The sequence below is a fragment of the Pseudochaenichthys georgianus genome, chromosome 15, assembly GCF_902827115.2.
Source record: "Pseudochaenichthys georgianus chromosome 15, fPseGeo1.2, whole genome shotgun sequence".
NCBI lineage: Eukaryota > Metazoa > Chordata > Actinopteri > Perciformes > Channichthyidae > Pseudochaenichthys > Pseudochaenichthys georgianus.
This window is the reverse complement of record NC_047517.1, coordinates 33,140,216-33,163,048: the sequence shown is the minus strand read 5'-3', so window position 1 is coordinate 33,163,048 and position 22,833 is coordinate 33,140,216. Positions and strand designations below refer to the sequence as shown.

General features: G+C 41.1%; 1 protein-coding gene and 4 long non-coding RNA genes across 5 annotated transcripts in view; 3 read left to right on the top strand and 2 right to left on the bottom strand.

Annotated features, from left to right (window-relative positions):
* Positions 1–22,129, bottom strand: part of LOC117459716 (uncharacterized) — an 83,478-nt gene extending 61,349 nt beyond the window's left edge. The window contains exon 1 of the long non-coding RNA XR_011644489.1: positions 21,884–22,129. This is a non-coding gene — a long non-coding RNA (uncharacterized lncRNA). The remainder of the gene's footprint in view (positions 1–21,883) is intronic.
* LOC139435213 (uncharacterized) lies at positions 4,980–6,460 on the top strand. Its single transcript, XR_011644496.1, has 2 exons — positions 4,980–6,141; positions 6,362–6,460. It is a non-coding gene; the product is annotated as an uncharacterized lncRNA (long non-coding RNA).
* LOC117459717 (uncharacterized) lies at positions 11,369–13,123 on the top strand. Its single transcript, XR_004553555.2, has 2 exons — positions 11,369–11,912; positions 11,996–13,123. It is a non-coding gene; the product is annotated as an uncharacterized lncRNA (long non-coding RNA).
* On the bottom strand, positions 13,527–15,372 carry LOC139435195 (zinc finger and SCAN domain-containing protein 32-like). The gene is made up of 3 exons (XM_071205653.1): positions 14,955–15,372; positions 14,594–14,695; positions 13,527–14,325 (listed from the first exon to the last, which is right to left on the bottom strand). The coding sequence occupies exons 1-3, from the start codon at positions 15,370–15,372 to the stop codon at positions 14,036–14,038; spliced, it is 810 nt and encodes a 269-aa protein (XP_071061754.1). The 3' UTR covers positions 13,527–14,035.
* Positions 15,599–17,232, top strand: LOC139435196 (uncharacterized). Its single transcript, XR_011644473.1, has 3 exons — positions 15,599–15,688; positions 16,042–16,133; positions 16,489–17,232. It is a non-coding gene; the product is annotated as an uncharacterized lncRNA (long non-coding RNA).
* Positions 22,130–22,833: the final 704 nt, after the last annotated feature.

Sequence of the window (22,833 nt, the reverse complement as noted above, 5' to 3'; positions counted from 1 at the left end):
TCTTATCAGAGTAAGGGACCTTTACATCAACAATGTTTTCGGTAGCTTTAGCCAACTCTCTGACAAATGTAGCCTCTCATCTATTTTGCTACTTCCAGGTCCGTAACTGGGTTAAACTAAATAACCCTTCCTTCCCCATTATCCCTCCGGATTCAATAATTCACTAAATTCTGGACACTAACAACCAAAAAAGGTCTGGTTTCAAGAATTTACAATTCCATCTCCTGTCTCACAGAAACATCTCTTGGTAAAATCAAACAAGATTGGGAAGAGGAACTAGTCCAAGCAATAGATGATGAGGTCTGGGATGGCGCATTAGCGAGAGTGAACAATATTACGTCCTGTTCCAGGCTCAACCTTATACAACTTAAAGTTGTCCACCGTATCTATTACACCAACTCTAAACTCTCCAAAATACACCCTAATGTCACGGATACCTGTAACAGATGTCACATGTCACCAGCAAACATGACTCATATGTTTTGGTCTTGTCCTCGCCTACAAGGACACTGGACACACACCTTGCTGAGGCCTTGGACGTGGTATTGACACCATGTGCAGAAACTGCCATTTTTTTAGTACTACCTGACCACCGAATGATGAGGAGGAAAACTAAAGACCGTATTTATGTAACTCATTGTGCCTGACTCAATAAAAAAATATATTAAAAGAAAAAGAAAAAATAGATAACTGAATAATGATTAAAACGGTTGCTAACAAGGAGTTAAATCAAGCTTGTGGTTTTGATTAATAGATTATTAATGGTTCAGTTTATAAAATGCCAAAGATATAATGAACATTTCCCATTACACGTTTATTAAGATGCATTTATTTTCAATGCTTTTAACAGCATATAAAAAAGTATTACCTGTTTAATCCAACTACATAATCCTACTTCAACATCATCAGATTAACCTGCTGTGTCTTTTCTTCTCTGCGGCAGCAACTCATTGTTCAGACAGATATTTGGCGGAAGAGCGTCCCTACACGAGACTGTATAAGGTCCCTACACTTAGCTGCATGGCTGTGCTTTTCCACCAGATGGCGATATAAACCTGTGTTTAGCACAATGTGATGACGTTGGCTACACGTGCATTTATGTGGTGTGCTAAAAACTGCAGAGAGCAAAAATTCAAATTGGGTGTTTTTTGTAGCTTTACTGTCAAAATATCTTAAAATTAATCTGGACATAATTTTTTTGGTAGTTTTTCTGACAAAAGCAAATATCAGCTCTGTTTAAAAAAAAGAACTTGTGTTAATTGTAGTGTGCTGTGGCTTTGAACCCTTCTCTGTCACTGTGTCGCTCACATGAAGTTACTGTAGCATCAGCTCAATGAAATAAAAACAGATATGATAATGATGCAAATAACACATGTTACATAAATGATAAGCAATATGCATGTGAACTTTTTTCCTTTTCTTTTTCTGAACAGTTTCAGCCTCCACCACCACTTCCTCTGCTGTGAAGGCACTGGGTCTTTACTGGAAACCAGTAGCTCTGACTAAAAACCCCACTACAGTATACTGAGCACATGGGGAGCCGTTAGTTAGAGGCATGAACTGTCAGACATCGTACATCCACCCAGTTGCATCTTACTGGAAACCACTCCAGTAGATTTAACTGTAAACCAGCAAGGCCGCCCCAACAGCACCTGCCCACAAAAACCACAAACATGATGGGTGTGAGTGAGCTGTTACAACTACAATTCTGACAGAGCAACTCAAAGTCCAATTCAAAGTTGAATGGAGTGGTATCGTGATGAAATCCTATGTTGAGATAACGAGCTCAAACTCTGTTTAATATCCACAATGCGCTTGTTATTATCACGGGAGATGCCATTATTGTTTATAAGGATATCATGAAGTACATGTTTATGAAATACAGTTCCATTGCATAAATGAAATGTAATTATTGCCCAGCCCTTCTCAAATATGTCTGAAATGTTCTGAGGAACAGATAGTGACTTTTCTTTATGATATCCAACTTCACATTACCATTCGGTTCATTGCAATCATCAGAGTATAAACGGAAATATTTATAATGTGTTTCTTTGTAAATAAGTTGGAACTATAACGTATGTATTTTAAATGAGTCTTCATTTCACAAAGAAAAATACCAAAATTGGCCTTGAAGCTATTTCATATAGACCATTTTATATATGGTTATTTACATCGCTGGGACAGTAAGATAAATCTTGGCAGAAGATTTTGGCAATATGGCTCCGGCACTATTATATGGACTGCATTCTGCTTATCTATAACAAACCTGTGACATCTTCTTATTTAACAGTCCTGTTCTTACACATTAGTTCTCTGTTTATTCCTCATCCTCTTCTCTCCCTATTAGCACATTTAGCCCTCAGGCCTAGACCTCTTCTGTGACACCAATGAGCAAATAAAGCATCTGGATAGCATTGGCAACAAAACAAATTAGCTATTTTCTTGTTTTTTGTGCTACCACATCAGACACTTTCTGAGACATCATTCTGAGAAAGAGAAAGTAAAGAAAAACAGCCTTCCTGTCGTCTGTCTTCATGGAGGTAGTTAAACAAACACGTGATAAGACCCACCCACACAGACTCTCATCAGTTATCAGCTGATAAGATTTCAGAAGATAAACAGTTAATTTGATAAGTCAAAGTCAACTTGTCAATCTTCCAGTTTGTGTGTGCAGACAGAGAGATCGAAAAACTGTTTCCCACAGTCCCGAATATAAAAACAAATGTATATAAACATGTGAAAATATGTGTGCAAATATATATATATACACACACAGTCAGACACATTTAGACCTGACATGACTGTTGCTGAAAGGTTGTCCTCATTAGCATGCCAACAAAATAATAGTATAAAAGGTTACAGCTGGCCACAGGAGCGACAGGTATGCACCCACTCACTCTTATAGTATGCACAAACAACCTCATAAAATCCACATAAAAGACTAAACACTCCCACTAAGGTGAGCACAGACATGCATTCCTCTCACTCCCTCACAGACTTTTCTAAAAACCCTCACGGAAACAATGCTCTTGTCATGTGAAAATTGTTTCAAACAATTTGTGGTTTTTCAACCTCAGATAAAAGATCTTGTTTCTCATAAATTCACAGGCTTTCGGAAAAAGCTCAAAGCCCATTGGCTAGTTTGAAATATGCAACATGCTGACTGTCGAGCTACAAACAAGGTCGCTGTTATTAGTTCCTGAAAAGTGTAGATGAGTGAGATAGGGTGAGGGTGAGGATGAGGGGTTTTGCCTGGCAGGGGTATCATGTCCGAATCGCTCGAGGCTTGACAAAGTCAGAAGAGGAAGTGCACACTGCACACATCCTTTTTTTAATAGTATTCCAATGGGGACTCAAACACTCTGTCATTCAACATCGTGTCACCATTGCAATGTCCCGACATCTTCAGGGCCAAAAGAGGATGTGAAAGCTTTTAGCACTTCCAAGTAAGGCTGCACAATGTATGAAGTTGAACTATGATTCAAGGGTGGAGGTACTTCTTTCTGTGCAATTTCATTTCATATGATGCAGGACGTATTCATATCAGGGTGAAAAGTAATCCAAGAACATTAAGGGAATAGGTGGCGATTAGGGAAACATTTATTTGGCTTTCTTGCCAATAGTTTGAAGATGTTCATGTTTGTACTAAATATGAAGTTAAAACCATGATGTGATTGGTTGAGCTGGGCATAGAGACTGGAGGCAGGGGCCCAAGTCTTGTTCTCACCAAAGTTCAATAACGTGCCTACCAACGATAAAGCTATCTAATTACAAACAGCATGGTAGCTCGTGTTTTCAATCTACATATACAGAAGTGTTTTCATTTAGGGTGAATTGTGTGCGGGAAATATTTCTCAAAAGAATACAAGGTTATCTTTTCAGCAGCATCTCTGGCCAATACAGATTTCTGTAATCATTCCCTGACGAACAGCAACAGTGACTTCCTGATTGCTCTGCTCGTTTCCTCATGGTGGCTTCATGTTGTAGGAGTTAGCTAGCCGTTTCCCACTGCTTTGAGTCTTTATGCTAAGCTATACTCATTATCTGCCGACCCTGGCTCCATTTATAAGAGGGCTCGGTCTTCTAATCCAACGCTCAGCAAATAAGCATTTCCTTGTATGTCAAACTAATTATTCAAGACCATAATGAGAGTCTACAACACTTCCCTGAAACTACTCCTGCTGAAAGAGAGACATAGTAGTTGCTTGGGAAAACACAATGTTCAACAAAAAAAAGTTAAGAGAAGCCACTTTTTAGCTGTGACTGTATCCACCGCGGTTGGGAAGAGGGAACTAAAGGTTGTGAAACAGCAGGAACACACAGAGGAACAAGGTACTGCTTCAACTGAAGTGAGAACATGGAAATGGAAATGCAGCTGCAACCTTTTTTTTAAGGTGTTAATCAAACACAGAATCCTGTATTAGTAGAGTTCAAAGTAAATCCCCTCCATGCATAGTTGCAGCTTTCATTTAATTGAATCAGGACAAATCTATGTTTCAATGGCTTCCAAAAGGACTACACATGGGACTAAAGGCCCTGACACACCAACCCGATTTTGGGAGTCAGAGGCCGTCAGAGGCCGTCAGAGGCTGTCGGGCATTCGCGGCGCCGTAGTCAGGTTGGTGTGTCCCACACCGTCGACCATGACACGCCTTATTTGGACTGCCAGACCCGATGCATGGCCGATTCAACATGTTGAATCGGCCATGCATCGGGTCTGGCAGTCGGACCAAATAATCACTCTGATTGGCTGTTCAGCTAGCAAATCAGTGCATGAGAAGCGAAGCGGAAGTGAGGGACGTAAACAAACGATTTAAGAAGGCACACACAGACTGCTATTCATTTTCATCTCATCATGGCGATCTGGAATGATGCAAACGAAGACCTGCTCATCACCTTGATCCAGGAGAGGCCAGCTCTGTATGATATAGAGAGGCGAAGTCACGCCCATCTACTTCCGGCCCATGGGACCCCGGAAGCGAAAAATTAACATTGAATTCAATGGAGAGAGAACACGTATCTTTTGATCCCGTTTGAATTGTGCCACGAACTACACATATGATGTTTGTCAATCTTAAACAATAAGTTCCATGTCAAAAAAGTCACATTTTGTCGTAAAACTGTTGAAATATAAGACTATGAAAAATACGCGACTACAAAGACTACAAATCCCAAATCCCATTCTGGCTCGCATAAGTGATGTCACAGGCGATAATGCTCCAAGTGGTTGCGAGCGACTCGTAATTAAAGCGAAGAAGAAGATCTCATAACTGATTTATTCCCTCCAATAAATAAGAGATTGCTAAAAATAAATTCACTTTTACAAGATGCCTGTGTGCTTTGTACCAGGTTGCAATCACATAAGTGATCATACTTATAGATCATAGCTCGTTCTATCGCTTCCCGTCTGATGAAAGGACCAGGAGTCGCTGGATCAGAGATCTCAGGTAATACACATGTTGTGCATGGAACACAGTCAAGCTAGCTACATAGCTAGTAGCGAGCACGTTAGTTAGCATCACATTACTTAGCCTTGTCATTTGTATTAGCCTTAACATGAAGTGAACCCAAATGTTAAACAGTAAGAGTAGTCATGATGTTAAGTATTTTCTGAAACATTTGAAGAGGAGCCTATCGCCAGGTGCTAAGGGGGCGGGAGGTAGGCTAACGGCAGATTAGCATATGCGATCTTTTCTACTTAATGCTATCTGCTCAAATGGTTAACATTGAACATTAAAAGATCAGGCAGTTCAGGGAGAGTCGAAGGAAGGAAGGCAGGCAGGCAGGCAGCTTTGCATGACATGTATTTATTTATAGAAGGACCATGCATACAAAAACATTAATCTCAGCAAAGAGAAGAGATGCAATATGCCAGATTATAGCTAATAGCTAATTTCCATCTGTGGTCCATTCTTCTGGACGTGTTTCATCGTGATGATAGTGAGTCAATCTGTTTGTTGGAAAGACAGTAGTTGAGTGATTACTGAGAGAACATTATTAGAAGAGATAATTATTCAAAGTGTTGTTACTTCAAAGTGTTGTTACTGACCTTTTTCTCTTTTGTTTCCTTTCCCTCACCTGTAACTGCTGAGACCCTGAGGAACATGCACACTGACCTGCTCTGGCAACCTGATTTCCACTGTACGTAATAGTATTTGGTTATGGTATATTATTTATATACATCAAAGGCACAATGCACCCCCCAGAGACACACATGTATTGAGTGTGATATTGTGCATAGGTCAAGTGAAATCATCTTTACACACTAGAAAACTGTAGGAGCGGCAACTTGTTTTGAAATTGAATTTTTAATATCCGATAATGAAGTTGATCTGTTTTCTTTATTCTTCTCTCTTCCCAGCTCCATCCATCACCGTGCTCTGTTCCTGCAGGTCCTGCTTGCTAATCAATGCTTTATTTTTTTACACAATTACAAATAAAGTCAATGTGTTGTATGACATGAAGTTGTGCTTCATTCTGAGTCGATAATACATTAATTCTGCCTTCAACTGCACAATGATTGTGGACTGCACCGACATCCATGTAGCTGCCCCCCAGTAAAATGAACCAAGCAAAGAGGGTCAACATCATGCCTAAGGACATCCAGCTGGCCCGCCGCATCCGCGAGAGAGGGCTTAGACTGACCTGAGACCAGCACACCCAAACACAACGGCTCTTTTAAGAGCCACCTACAGTTTCAAAGAGTTGCAATCCTACGTTATTATAATTATTAAACTGGTTCATGTGTCACTTAGTTTACTGAACCGTGATGAAAGAAATGAGTGAGGTCGTGGTTTACTGAAGTTACAAAGACATTAATATATGAGTGACAGGTCAGTGTAAACACAAGCTTCTGTCAATTATGGATCACTCAAACTATTTATATAAAAATATGTAATAAAGTTCTAAAACAAGTATTAGGTATATTCCTTGATAGCTTTTGGAGAAGGTTGTTTTTAAGTTTACTAAAATCTATCGTTTCAACTGTTTCACTTTATAAAAAGGAACAGGTGAGTAGAGCATCATTGAGTTTCTTATTCTGTCAGTAAATTATCCAAATGAAATGTTTATCATTATTTTATTCAACCCTAAACAAATTGATTGTACCTTTTTAATAATGACCTTACATGGTTAAGTTAAATTAACTTCAGAAAATCAAATCTGTTCTGAGAAAAAACTAATAAATGTTTAAAGATAGGAACTTGCCATCCCACTGAAAAACAGTCCGTAGAGATTTAAAGGCGTAGTTGTAGTTCAGTCCAACGTTTCATTTGGATTCATTTCTCCAACAGTCAACTATTTTCATAAAGAATATATATATTTATATACAATAAAGTCAACTTTATTGTCAATCTTACTCAGTTTGTGTTTATAGACAGAGATCAAAAATACTTTTAAATCAAATAAAATTATACAATTTACAGATATGTATACAAATATATATATATATATATCCTATATAATGATGGTGGACACTTCACCTCCAGCAGGGCAGATGGCTGCACAAGTCCATCGGGGGATGCTCCCAAAACACCGACTCACTCACAAAGAGACCAGACTCGAACACTGTCTCCTGAGAGGCCTGCACAAAAGCCTTCACCCCTTCGGCCTCGTTTAAAACCCCCCAGTTGATAGCCATGACTCCGTCCAAGTTGTACCCCCCGAGCACCCTCTTCATGAGGGACGCGCATGGAGTGGATGAAAGTCCCGACCGCAGCACAGAACCAAACTTGCTGGCTGTCAACCTGCCCCGCCTGTGTAACTGCCACTTTGTCCGCTGTCCTCCGGTGGCTGTCTGGATGGCAGCTTGCTGGTCTCTGCTCAGTCGCATTGAGGCAAGAATTGCCTCAAGCCCCCGACCCCCTTCACCAGCTCCGGCACGGTGACAATGGCCTGATGTTGAGGCCGCGGCTCTGGCTCAGGTGAAGCCATGCCATGCCACACTGTGCGCCCCTCAGTGCAGACCTGAACCAGTCTACATCCTGAGTGGCGATGTCTCTGGCCAGTGGGTTGTATGTCTCCTCTCACTGTTGGTAGAGTTGAGACACCGGCTGGACTACTTTGGAAGTGCCAGGCTTCCTCCACTGGCACTCAACATCTGTGGAGCTGATCTGCCACATGGCACATATTGCCAATGCTGCAGCGTGGCTGCATTTGTACATCCCCCGTGCACAATCACAGACAGCGCTCTGCATCGCGCCATCGCCTCCCATGCAGATCTGTACAAATAAAGTAAGTACCATGTTTGTTAGCATGCTATAATAGATTGAATGAGCAATAATACAAGGATGGTCCGGATCTGGGGTGGGAGGGGTTATTTTTCCATAGTTTTGTCTGATTGTTGTTATTGTTTGTTTTTTCTGTATTTTTTGTAATTTGTGTTGTACTGGTTGTGATTGTACATTGTATTTTTCTAAATGTGTATGAATACATTTTTGAAAAACATTTGATCAACAATAAAAAAGGACTTCTAGGTCAGGATCTAGACTCAGTGTGTAGTTTATTAATTAATCAATGCTCTCTACATTAGGAAAACACATACCAGTGTACCCGAGGGAGTCACGCACAGCTGTGCCTGGATAACCAAACAAATTGACAAGATAACCAAAACCCTTGAATCTACACACAGCAAATAAACTCAAACGACACAACGAGATGTAAAAGGAGATCACACATACAGTAGTATAGTCGATATAAAACTGGCCGTTTCAATCTGAAGAGCAACTAAAACAAAACACAGGAGTATACCTTGTTCTTGTGAACACTAATGTTATCCACAGCATACACAGAGACCACGAAGTTCTAAAGGAGAACACTAGTTACTGAAACAAAACACGTTAGTGTACCTTGTTAGCTAATGTTAGCTAGCTGACATTAACGTTACACATTGCACTCATATTACTCACCAACATCTTGTAAAGCCGGTCCCGCTGCTCTTACAGAACCGAATAACTCCCCTTTCGTGTATGTACAGCTCTCAACGTGTCCAGACTTGTAGTCACCTCGTTTTATACTTGTATTCTCATTCTGAAAGAAACAGGTGACATTTGCTAACGTGACGGCCATCTTTGTGATGGTGACGCGTATTGTGCGAGACCAAGAGACCTGTAGTTCACTCAGCGGTTTCACACAAAAAAATGTGTAACTTCAGTTTTACGACACATTTTAATTTTTTTGACTTGCAAAATATTCTTTTAAATTGACAAACATCATATGTGTCATTCGTGGCACAATTCAAACGGGATCAAAAGATAACCTTTCTCTCTCCATTGACTTCAATGTATAATTTTACGCTTCCGGGGTCCCATGGAGGCTCCCGGAAAGGGAGGGACTTCGCCTCTCTATTACGGAGAAAAGATACTCTTCTTCTTCTCTGTCTTCCGGTTGTTGCCTCTTTTGAATGACGAATACACACTACCGCCGCCTGCTGGTAAGGAGAGTTATTGCCACTCATGCACTGAAGTCGGTGCGGTGTGTTCCCGTGCGACAGATGGCCAAAACGCAGGAGAACACGGCCAGGCAACAGCCGACTTCAGCGTCGGCTAGTCCTCTGGTGACTGCTTGGTGTGTCAGGGCCTTAAGATGACTCGAGCTATTTTTAGTCTTTGTGTGTGTGTGTGTGTGTGTGTGTGTGTGTGTGTGTGTGTGTGTGTGTGTGTGTGTGTGTGTGTGTGTGTGTGTGTGTGTGTGTGTGTGTGTGTGTGTGTGTGTGTGTGTGTGTGTGTGTGTGTGTGTGTGTGTGTGTGTGTGTGTGTGTGTGTGTGTGTGTGTGATGTAAATCGCTGCCTACACATTTGTATTTGACCCTGCACAAATAGACACAAGGTTTACTTTCATTTGAATGAGCTACCTGTGGTTTGCATGTCTCTGCAGCAGAGGAAGCCTCTAAAGACGTCTGCTGACTGCAGCATGCTCAGGGAAGTGAAGCAAACTCACTCACTCTTCTGTTAATGACTGAACTGTAGCAGCCAGCTCGGTCACTTTGGTGGGAGTAAGTTTGGCTTTAAGTTTGTATGCTCTGACGGTTTGAAATTGTTAGTGCTGAGTAATATTTGTATTCACAATGGATCGAATTACTTCAAATATGTGAAAGGGGTCTCTAGCAGTGACAAATGCACAGAGAACAATAGCCGCGTTCACACCGCAGGACTTTCCCTGGTACTTTAGTTCCGTTAGTACCGCCGCTTTCACACCGCAGGACTTGCGGTACTTTAGTGCCGGCACTAAAGTACCACTAAGGTACCACGGCACTAAATCCGCCAGGTGGCTAGTGCCAATCGCATTAGCCGCGTTCACACCGCAGGACTTTCCCTGGTACTTTAGTTCCGTTAGTACCAATAATGTCGCGTTCACACCGCCGGGACTACTCAGTGCCGGGAACTCTTTTGGTACTTTTTAGTCCCTGCTAGAGAGGTGGTACGAACCTGGTGACAAAAGAGTGCCAATTTCTATTCTATTTCTATTGGCTGGGCGAATTGCAAACCACGCCCCGTTAGACTCTGAATTTGTTTTGTTAGGCAGCCATTTTTTTCCTCGCTACAAAACCACATCCACACCTGAGCGAGTGGTTTTTTTGTACTTTAAAGCAGTTATGACCACACGTACTTCAACACCGGAGCGGTGGAATGATGAGGAAGTGTCGGCGCTTCTGGCAATTTACTCCAAGGACGGGATGCAGCAGCTTCTACAGAAAGCAGTTCCCAACTCCAAATGTTTTGAGCGATGTTCGCTACTTGAGCTGGGAATCGTGCACAGTGCACACGGATGCCGGGTAAAAATAAAGAAACTCAGGCAGGACTATAACAAAATTAAAGACCACAATAATAAGAGTGGTAACGATTTTCTATTGTTATTATATATTGCCACTGTTTTTTAATACTGACACCTAACTTGCACTAAGGCGTGTCTGCTGCTATATATATTGCCACTGTTACATTGTTTTGAAACTACTTACACTTTATTTTACATTTCACACTGTTATTTAACTTCAATTTACATGCATACGACACACCTGGAACAGCATGATGCCGTTATTGTTATGTCTTGACTGTGCAATAAAACAAACAAACTGGCGAAGCTTTATTTATTGTGTCCCACCCCAAATTTGCAGAATAGAAGAATGTGAGAGCAGACAGGTGGTTGAATTTATCAGAAACACAAGTCTTACACACATAAACACAAGTCATTTATCATGTCATTTGTTTTAGATAAATAAGGGAAAAACACCAAACAAGGGTTGATGTTCTTCTTCTCTCGTTTTTTTTGTTGTACTCGCCGTGAAGTGGTTTTGCGGCCTGCCAGTAAACCCAGAGAAGAAGAAGACGAAGTGACGTCAGCGTAATCGTGCCTCAGGGAAAGTACTGCGGTGTGAATGCGATTGGCACTAGCCCCCTGGCGGATTTAGTGCCGTGGTACTTTAGTGGTACTTTAGTGCCGGCACTAAAGTACCGCAAGTCCTGCGGTGTGAAAGCGGCTATTCACACCGCAGTACTTTCCCTGAGGCACGATTACGCTGACGTCACTTCGTCTTCTTCTTCTCTGGGTTTACTGGCAGGCCGCAAAACCACTTCACGGCGAGTACAACAAAAAAACGAGAGAAGAAGAACTACACGGGGGAGGGGGTATAAAGCCCACCCGCTGTATGAGGCGTTTGTTTACTTTCAGACATGATGGAGTTCAATGAGCTTGTTGTCTTTGTACTCATGTTATACAGCTTTGTAACTGGGTTATTGCAGCCAACTAGGGATTTGACCCACTCGTCGGATGCTGTAAGTGCAATGCTGGTTCGGAATCGAAGGCGGTTAAAAAGCTTTCGGAAAAGGATTGGACGACGAAAGGCACACACTATAGCCATGTTTCGCCGTAAGATGGCTGATGACGATCAGCGTTTTCACGCCCTAAGAACAGCGATGGTAAGTTCAGTAAAATCACATGAATACTACGTAGGATTTGTGGAGTTATGTAGAGCTAATTTGTGCCTTTGTATGTGTTCCAGATATGCCAATACTACGGAGCGCGTCGTGTCCCGCGCTCTCTCTGGGTGAACAATAGAACATCGGCCTGGTGGGAGACGGTGGTTCCAACGTAACGTACACCGATGAGCAGTGGATGAAAGATTTCCGAATGTCCAAGCAATCTTTCAAATACCTAATTTGTCGCCTGGGAGCAACGTTGGGGAGAAGCGACACCAACTTCCGGGAGTGTGTCCCTGTGCCTAAAAAAATCGCCTTGGAAACTTGCAACCAACTCAGAGTACAGGACCATCTCTCATTTGTTTGGAGTCGGCATCTCTACGGTGTGTTGCTGTGTGCAGGAGTTCTGCTCCTCTGTTGTGAGCCTACTTCTTCCTGAGTGTATGCCATGGCCGAACTCTGAGAAGTTAGAGGAGATGGCATTAACTTTTGAGCGCAAATGGGGTGTGCCACAGTGTGTTGGTGCAGTAGATGGATCACACATCCCCATTATGAGACCAGAGGAATACCATAACGAGTATTTCAACCGCAAAGGCTGGCACTCGCTCGTCCTGCAGGGTGTTGTGGATGCTAGGGGCCTCTTTTGGAGTGTTTTTGTTGGCTTACCAGGTAGCATGCATGATAGCAGAGTGTTCAGCATGTCCTCACATGTAGTTTTGTGGATAGGGGTGGTCTACTTCCTTAGGTAACAAGGAATATTGGGGGACATGATGTGGGTTACTATATCCTTGGTGACTCAGCCTACCCCCTGCAAAGATGGCTGATGAAACCTTTCCAGGACAATGCAAGGCTCACACCCGAGCAACGTGTGTACAACTTCAAAACAAGCCGAGCACGAGTGGTGGTGGAGAATGCTTTTGGCAGACTGAAGGGAAGGTGGCGCTGCTTGATGAAAAGAAACGACTGCAACATTGACAAGATCAGAACCCAGGTGGTAGCATGTTGCATATTACATAACCTGTGTGAGAGTAATGGTGATGAATACAGGGATGAATGGACTGCCTTACCAGCGGCGACCTAGCTTGATGTGCCAGCCAATATTGGCGAGGCTGGGGGGAAAGAAATGCGCACAGCCCTTATGAGGCATCTCAACATCGATTAAATTGTATATTGTAAATTGACAATAAAATCTTTTGATCTTTTGTACAGTGCATTTGGTTCTCTCTTTTATTTACCACATTCAAGACGGGCACAATTACAATAGTGCAGACACACCTTTGTGCAAAGAAAATATGTCAGTATCAAAACAGTGTGGCAATATAATAAACTGCCAGGTGTCGTATGCACATTAAATAGGCTCAGCAGTTAACACACCTTTATTATATATCCTCCTGAGAGGAACTCGGTACACTAAGATGTTCCCTTACTATAATTGATTAAAATATTGAACTCACAACACTGGTAATTACAAACTTAACCATTTCTCTTTCAATAAATAAATAAATAGTGCTTGTGTTGATGGACGCCATTTTGAAATACAATGAAATTATCCATTTCAAAGCCACATTGTGGGTGGGACACAACTAAAGCTTCGCCAGTTTATAACCGATGAAACATGATGGTATCAGAATAATCACTTAAATGTGATTTTAGGATGCTAGTGCTACACAGGTCACTGTAAAGATAGTGTCAGAGGAGAAATAAGCAAGATACATTATCTGTTAAATCGCCATGGAGGTTATCTTTTATTTATCAGCAGCAGATCAATAAGTGTCAGTATCAAAACATAACACTGGCAAATACAATAGGTAGGCTCAGCAGACAGACCGTAGTGCAAAGTTAAAGTGTCACATGATTATCTACTAAATAGTGAATTCAGCATCAACGATGAAGTTCAAAACAATGTAACAGACACACCTTAGTGCAAGTTAGGTGTCAGTATTAAAAAACAGTGGCAATATATATATAATAACAATAGAAAATCAACTTAAATAAAATGTACCCAAAAAAATACACTTATAACAAATATATAAAAAAAGCACTGTAAGAGTTGAACTGTGGGCTAAGCCCTGAATGTTTCCATGTCCAGGAAACACCGCTGTGTGTCAATATTTAAAACAATACTACAGGGAGGAAGGCCTGTTTGACTTCACTAGCTCTGAAAGCACTCCCAGAAACCCCTGCTGAAAAGTCTTTTGAAGCTCCATTTGCTGCCCCATTAGCTGTGCCAAGACTGCGTCCCGTTCATCCTGGCGCTCCATCATCGCAATCAGCCTGTCCTCTGTTTCCTGGGCCTTGTGTAAAAGCATCATTTGGTCCTCGTGCATCGCCTTGCTGGCCATGGCACGCCTGTCCTCCATAGTCTCGATGGTGACAAAGAAGTTCTCATCACGTGTGTCCTGTGCGCGCTTTCCTAAGAGGAAACATTATTTAATCACCATGTAGTTTTACAGGCAGAAGGGACACGGTCAGGCTGTTAGGGCTATTCCGACTGATAGGGTTAGGCACAGACACACACGTTACGTTTTCTTACCGGAAGTCATGTGACCTAGCCCGGATGTTTACAATTTTGTGAGCGTAAAATGGGCGCGAAAAGTGTAAACGCCTGCCTAGGCAAACACGTTTTCCACGATGTTTCATAATTCTTAATTGTACCATGAATGAAGTAAACGTGAACGTACTTTTGCGTTTGGTTGATGGAAAGGGAGACGAGCAACGGCTGCTGTTGCAATCGGGAAAGGAAAGTCCACTCGTTTCCAATCCAGCGAGTTGTCCCGCCTCGCCTGAAACAAACACATGTAGTGCCATGAGTTAGTGAAGCACATTACAGAAAACACTGCCCACTTATTCACAAGACAAAACGTTTTCATGGCGGCCGAGAATAGCTAGTTAGATGTTATGTTATTAGCCAGCTCAGGGCTGGCTAACAGTGTTAGCCAGTTCAGCCTGCTCACGGCTACCTCGATCTACTGAGCAAATAAAAGTACATCTGAGACCAGTAATGTGCATATTAAAAACCCCAGTACAAGTAGTTTATTTTACCTTCGTCGTTGTCGTCGTTGCTCACTTCACAGCCGACTGAATCCGCCGTTTCAGCGAGCTCCCACGGCAGCGTGCCCGAGTCGATGGTCGCCGTTGTCCCGGAGAACGAGGGTCTCTGGCCGAGCAGATCATCCAAGCGCTCGTACCATTTACTGGTCTTTCTATAGTTACCACTTTTATTATTGTGGTCTTTAATTTTTTTATAGTCCTGCCTGAGTTTTTTAATTTTTATCCGGCATCCGTGTGCACTGTGCACGATTCCCATTTCAAGTAGCTTTTGCGAACATCGCTCAAAACATTTAGAGTTGGGAACTGCTTTCTGTAGAAGCTGCTGCATCCCGTCCTTGGAGTAAATTGCCAGAAGCGCCGACACTTCCTCATCATTCCACCGCTCCGGTGTTGTAGTACGTGTTGTCATAACTGCTTTCAACTACAAACAACCTACTCGCTCAGGTGTGGATGTGGTTTTGTAGCGAGGAAAAACATGGCTGCCTAACAAAACAAATTCAGAGTCTAACGGGGCGTGGTTTGCAATTCGCCCAGCCAATAGAAATAGAATAGAAATTGGCACTCTTTTGTCACCAGGTTCGTACCACCTCTCTAGCAGGGACTAAAAAGCATAGATATATATAAACACTAGATGGCTCATGGGAGATTTTCCAGCGTAGCTGACCGGCCGCCATCTTGCTACAGTTAACAGTTACTCTGATTCGCGTTATGGTAGCTGTTGTAAGGTGAGTGATCTGCACAAAAATACTCTTAACTCACTGAAATCTTGACTGATTTACAAACGGTTTGGTTTATTATAAACATGATTAGCATGGCTATGATACAGGATGCTTGGACATGTTGAAATTGCAGCTTTTCTTTGTGTATGTGGTTGTATTTATTAGCTGGCTAATAACAAGAGGCTGTCAGTGAGACCTAGTATTACAAAGTTGACCCAGCAACTTTACACCAGTGGGAGAAGCAGAACTGCTCTTTCTTTCAACACAACTTAAGTTACACATGATTTCTTCCAAGTGGTTTGGCTTGTTAAAAACATCGTGCATTATGATACAGGAATTTGCTGGCTTTGTGTTTACAGAAGTACCTGACTATGCCGGACTTTTGTGCAGCCTACGGATGCTCCAATCACTGCAGTCTGGAAACAAGAACCCGTGGGATCACCTTTCACGTGTAAGATATGACAATATTATGACTAAAATTAGGATAATCGTTAATTACTTAGTGGATGTATGTACATTACAAGTCCTGCTACACAGGATCAGTGGGGCTATGTGAGATAATAGTATTGCAAGATTGTTGTTGACCCAGCCTCTTTAGAATATGTTGTTACCATTTCTTTACACAATTTAATGTTTCTATTGGACACCTTTTTTATTACTCTTAGTGTGATTGTCTTATTCTTAAAGTAGGCTATACATACATGCATACATACTGTATTTTTGTCCTACCCTTAATGTTAAAGGAAAGAAGGGAGGAACATGTTGATAATAATTTATATATCTGGCTACTTTCTCATGTTTTTAAGGTTTCCCAAAACCAAAGAGAGGAGGAGGCAGTGGGAACTCGCCCAAAGAAGGGACGGTTTTGTTTCCTGTGACAGGACACTGCTCTGCAGTGAGCACTTCAGGAGTGAGGAATTTGACCGGACAGGAGACGAAGCACTATGTTCCCCACATATGTTTATGTTTGCTCAGTCTAATAAACCCATAACATGTGAAAGAATACCAAAGCTGAGGCTGGACGATGATTGATTGTTGGTGTGCCATGTGTTCTTCTTAATAATAATAATAATAATAATACATTTATTTTGGAGGGCCGCCTTTCATAACACCCAAGGACACATAGGATAGTTTATGTTTAAATTGTTCCCTATATTGCATAGGGGCAATATAGGGAACAATTTAAACAGTGGATTTTGTGATATATCAGCCGGGATGAGACAAACCACAAATGGACTACAGAAGGACACAAAAGGACACATGGTACAGTTTATATTATTCTTGGTCTTTTTTCAATAACATATTTCAAAGGTTCTGGATTTGTTTACAAATCTAGAAACTAAATACAAAACTAGGATGATATGAAGATCTCATGTCAAAAATAATTGTGATAAATTAGACAGAACTGGCCTGTCTGTGAGTACATTTTATGTTGGTTTGGTTCTTCTGATAAAGGTGTGAATATCTAAATAATATACCAACATATGCTATTGTCATTAGTTGTGTCCCTGTTCTTAAAGCTAAGGCATTGCTAAATTAACAACTCTTGTCTTACAGAGTGGTAACATGAGACCGATTTTTATATATAAAATATAAATGTATTTTAATTTTATAATTTATTTTAAATATTAACAATATAATAAAATAAATGGAAATATATACACCGGCAAATATTTAATTTAAATACCGTGTGTGTGTGTGTGTGTGTGTGTGTGTGTGTGTGTGTGTGTGTGTGTGTGTGTGTGTGTGTGTGTGTGTGTGTGTGTGTATATAGCTATTGCTTTATCTGATTAATGTTATTTTCATATGAAAGTCCATGATTATAAGTATGCAGTATCATAACTACATCTTTGATGTTTATAAAAAACCAAACCGTTTGAAAATTGGTTGAAAATTGAGCAAGCTATGGTTATTTAAATAGTAAACCATAATGTTATGAATGAGAGAACTCCCTGTAGCAAGATGGCGGCCAAGTGGCAACGTCGGTCTCCATTGGCCAGCAGCGCGGGTGAGTCATCTAGTGTTTATATATATCTATGCTAAAAAGTACCAAAAGAGTTCCCGGCACTGAGTAGTCCCGGTGGTGTGAACGCGACATGACCCAGCAGTTCCCCTCAGCTCAGCAGAGCGCTTTAGCATCTGCTAGCTCATTGTTTTGGTTTTACATGATCTGCAACGTCAACGATTTGGTTTTTTCTTATCAATTAAGCCACCAAAAGTAGCAGATGTTTTCATTCCAACTACCCCACCTACCAAGCATCAAACATCAGACAGAAATGAGCTACCTGCTGTTAACCCAGTTGCGCATTTAGCAATTAAATCTTTTTGTTCCTAAAAAAAAAAACATGGTAATTTCTTTAGGCAGTCATTTTCAGCCATTTGATTGGACAGTTCATTTTGTTTGCTTCCTCTTCTGTTTTCTGTAGTGTTTGAATTGTGACAAAAGTTTATTTGCCCTGTTCTTATTCGTCTAGCCTCTTTCCAACAACAGTGTGCTCAGATTTCCAGAAGGAATATCCTCAGACTTCATTGAGCATGACAGAAAGGGGAGGCCTGACTATGCAACACTAACTGGGATTATATTAGGTTATTCTAGTCGAGCATTCAACATGCTTTCACTTCCCTCTGCAGCCATATGTTGATTGGTTAGATGAAGTCTGGTTCCTCTTCCTGTATTTTTCTCTCTCTACCAAATACTTCAACTGACCATCTGACGATATATTGAACTGTTATTTCACTCGGCTGTGACGGATGAATTTGAACCTGTGATGAACTTCACACCTTTGGCTCACACCTTTCTCCACTTCTGCTTGCATCTCCATAGCAACATCTCTCATGTTCATTTCCCCTCATTTGTGTGAGCGGTGGCGTAGCAAATAGAGCCACCTATTATCAGTCACTTCCTGCTTTGAATGCATTTCCATGCAGCACCTCAGCACACGACACAAAAGCTGAATATCCCAGGTATGATGGAGAGGTCATTCTTAACTCTCATCAAAGTGCCACTTCATAATGCTGAATCAATTCCCATCCTTAAGGCTTCATATTACAGAAATATCTACAATATATCCAGGTGGAAAACATTTAAAAGGTTAATAATATGGCTAGCGGCACCCCCGATTCCAGTCTCTATGCAAAGCTTGCCTAAGTTGGGTTGCAAAATAATGGGATATTCATAATTAATGAATTGAGAATGAAATAAGTACTGTTGTCTATCTTTTAAAAATCCCAGCGCATTTCCAAAGAGCACTATATGACATTTTCAGATGTCTTGTCCCATACTAGTCGAAACTACAAATCAGCCATTCCTAACGTCTGAGAAACTATAAACAGAGAAGGTTTGATTGTTTGGCTTTTTGATTTATTTGTGTACTGTTTGTTACCATATGAAATATAACATGTGTGCAAGGGTTGAAAGGATCACCTGTCCTAATCCTTAAGTCTCACTTTGATTGCTTTGCAAGCTGCTCCGATTTTTTGATTTCAAAACGAATTTAAGACCGCACACAGTTCTGGAGAAGCACTGCCCCCAGTAGCATTAACAAGATCAACAGAGGCGGACGAGGCCACGACTGACTCGCAGACAAGCAGTATTTCAATTGCAGGAATTATGTTTACTCATAATCATGATTCCATGATAATAAAATACAAGTATATAAATAGTTTTGTTTATTACCAGCCATAGTAACATTGCCATTGATGATTGGATGTTGATGTGAGTTACAGATTATCTTTAATTTAATGTATGCAGCAGCTGGAATATTTACATCTCATCAAATCTGTCTGGGAATAATGCAGTTTATCTTTCCAATGTATAGGTATTCTTAATGTTATATGTTAGCTTGTGTCGGTGCCAAAAACATATGATGTCATGGTTAACGTGTGTGTGTTTGTTCCTTCCTGCTAAGCATCATATTATTTAGTCGCTAGGGATGCACAATGGTGAAAGTTAGGAAGAGGAAGCTTGTGCTAATAAGGCCAAGCGCACGCACGCACACACACGCACACACCAACGATCTGAAAGAACACACAAAGGTATGTTGTATAAATAAAATATGCAAACACTCCCTTGTATTGCCTCTCCCTCACACACAATCTATCTCACTGCTGTAGCACACACGCAGGCACGCACACACTCCTGCTCACTGTCACACATTTACAGTCACTCTTCCTCTCTCTCCCTCAAACTCATTCACTCAATATTCAGCTGGTTTCCGGGGTTGACAGCTCTATACCCTCCATCTCCAGCCACATGAATGGAAGAAACAGGGGCAGGGAAACCCCAAGTCACTCATTATGAAACTCACACACACACACACACACACACACACACACACACACACACACACACACACACACACACACACACACACACACACACACACACACACACACACACACACACACACACACACACACACACACACACACACACACACACACACACACACACACCAACTTTATCTTCATCTTCTATCTTTTTGATCCAAATGATGGAGAAATTAAATGGTGACAAGATGACGGGTAACGGAAGGTAATAAAAAGCTGAGCGATGTCGTGTCAGGCTTTTTTCTTTCAACTTGATCAATTTATCCTAGACGGTAAGTCCCGCTAAGATAAAAGATCTCTGAGTCTTGAAAGTCATTGAACATTTCCGAGTGGGAGAAAAAAAAATTCTTAGGAAGTGAAAATAAGACAACATTTGGTAGAATTTTTTCTGGAGTGTCTCTTTCCTCTTGTGGTCTTTTTCATGGCTTTCATATTTTGGAAGATTGTGTGATGCAATCCAAAGCAGTTGAATTACTGAATGGACTTTGGGGCAAAATGTTTAGTACTTGTCCTGAGCAATTGTAAGAAAACTGATTCTGACAAGGCAGCAGAGTATGAATAGGCAACATCCACACTTATGTTAAGTGTATCACTGTAAAATTCAGGGTACCACTTTACAATAAGACTACCCTTATAAAGGGTTTACGAATAGTTTGTAATTAATTAGGCTGTGAACACTTTATAAATCATTAATAAGCTTTTATAAGACATGAGATAAACAGGGCAACTGTGACCGGTTGCTTGCCAAATAGTGAGCCCACATATCTGTACTGCTAAGCCTTATATTGGCTACTTAGCTTACTTTGTCTTCTTCATCAGCCAGCATCCTTGGTATCTGTTGTTCACTGACTTGATTCCCGCTAAGTAGCCAATATAAGGCTTAGTCATTTTGCCAAATAGTGAGCCTGCGTTGATGTATGAAAACTATTAGAACTGGTTTATAAATCGTTCTTAATGATTAATAAAGTGTTTACAACCTAATTCATAACCTAATTATAAACCCTTTATGAGTCCTTTATAAGGGTAGTCTTATTGTAAAGTGGTACCAAATTCAGTCATGAAATGTGTGGTTCTTTCAAACGAAAACCTGAATTATGAGTCTAATATTCTCTTTACTGTTGCTGCAGCACATACCACGTTAACAGCTAAATATCACCATTTTCAGTTTGTTTTGTCATAATGTTTAAATAAAAGGCCAATCAGTTTATTCTGATGCAGGTGCATATAAAAGGCCGCTTTACTCGTTTCCGACAGCACCTGAACGCAGCATATGCTAGTTACTGAGAGTGCAGTATTCAAGTATTTAAGTGACGCCCACCGGATTCTGGTAACTCTCTCCAGGAGGTGACGCTCACCATCCAAACTTCACATGCTGATAATGATCATCAGACTATAAAAAGATCAGTGAAGTTAACACAAGTCACAAGAATGTTAATAAAACCCGGATGCTGCTCCTCTGACGCTTGTGGTTCATTCATGGATACAACACACACATACAGGCAGAACAAACAGGGTACAAACATAGAAAAGCGTGTACAGTCATGTCATTCAACAACTTTTTTGAAATCCAAAAGAAAGAGGAAGACCTGGTTACTATCTCTGTCTGACACCGCATACTTCCTTTTATCTTGCAAACCGCCCATTACGCATGAGTGAGCAATGCATTTCACTTCTTAGAAACTGCAGTTTGTACAATGTCTACTTCTGTGTAAAGTGTTGAAATATCACTGTGTAGTTGCACACATTCAACCTAAGTGAATGCAATTGTATCAAAACCACCAACAGCTTACTGGTTTGGAGTTTGAAGAGAGTACACCTGTGAAGTTAAAACTTAGAAGTGAGTTTTATTCATTAAAAAAAAATCGCACTTACCCCTCATCACTGGCTTTCAGGCGCAAACTTTGCACGTCCTTTCCCTTTCTACTTTGCACGGCGCGCATTTGCACCATAGACTGTAGATTTGCACCAAACCTGACATTTTCTTTCACTTTAAAACTTTTGTCTGGTGGAGTAAAAGTCATCCTGGACACAGAGCAAAGCACGTGAGCGCTTCCTCGCCCTCTCTATCTCCCTCACTAACTTTCTTACTTGCTGCACCAGATGTCCTGAGCAGCTCTACCATTCATACTGAAGTGGCTGCGAGACCTGCAGTGTAATGCATTTTGTAATTTTGGTCACACCCACCTCCTTTCAGTCCTTCCCTCTCTGTGCAGAAGGGACGCCTCGTCGTGAATGAAGCTCTATGGTTGTCAGTAGCGTACTGGATCCCTCACAGACAGTGAGACATACTGTAATGCACATAGACATATTCATTCATTGAACAAACAAACCTATTACTAACCCTTACGACCTCGTGAAAACTTACCTGGCTGATGTTTCTCAGCAGGTGGTCTTCAAGTTCTTTCATCCAGCCATTGGAGTCCAGGGAGAGTAAATTAAAACTTGTTTTTTGTAAGAAGTCCTGTACCCATTTGTTTCGGCTACAAAGAACATGATATACGTCTCTTACGTCTAAGTTACAAGCTTCAAAGTTGCATTTTTTAATCCAAAAACCATTGTAATAACAGTTGTTCCATCCAATCCGACCCCCAAACACTGATTAAATACTAAATACCAAAAACCAGAGATCAATAACTCAAGAAGACTATTTTATTCAATGAATCACTTCAATTACTTTTCAAATAATACCACAAATATACCATTACATTAGTGTTGCGTTCAACAAAACAAGCTCCACTGGACACATGCAGAGGATATTTCCTCTTTTCCTCCCCTCATGCTTCATTCACTAATAATACAGGAGATTGTGCAGATATATGACA

Bases quoted from the DNA above. Each gene is read 5' to 3' on its own strand.
- LOC139435195 (XM_071205653.1), bottom strand. From the start codon at position 15,372: ATGACAACACGTACTACAACACCGGAGCGGTGGAATGATGAGGAAGTG. The intron at 14,696-14,954 runs GTAAAATAAACT...TGTTTGTTTCAG, and splicing joins CAACGACGACAACGACGAAG to GCGAGGCGGGACAACTCGCT. The intron at 14,326-14,593 runs GTACGTTCACGT...GTTTCCTCTTAG, and splicing joins TCCATCAACCAAACGCAAAA to GAAAGCGCGCACAGGACACA.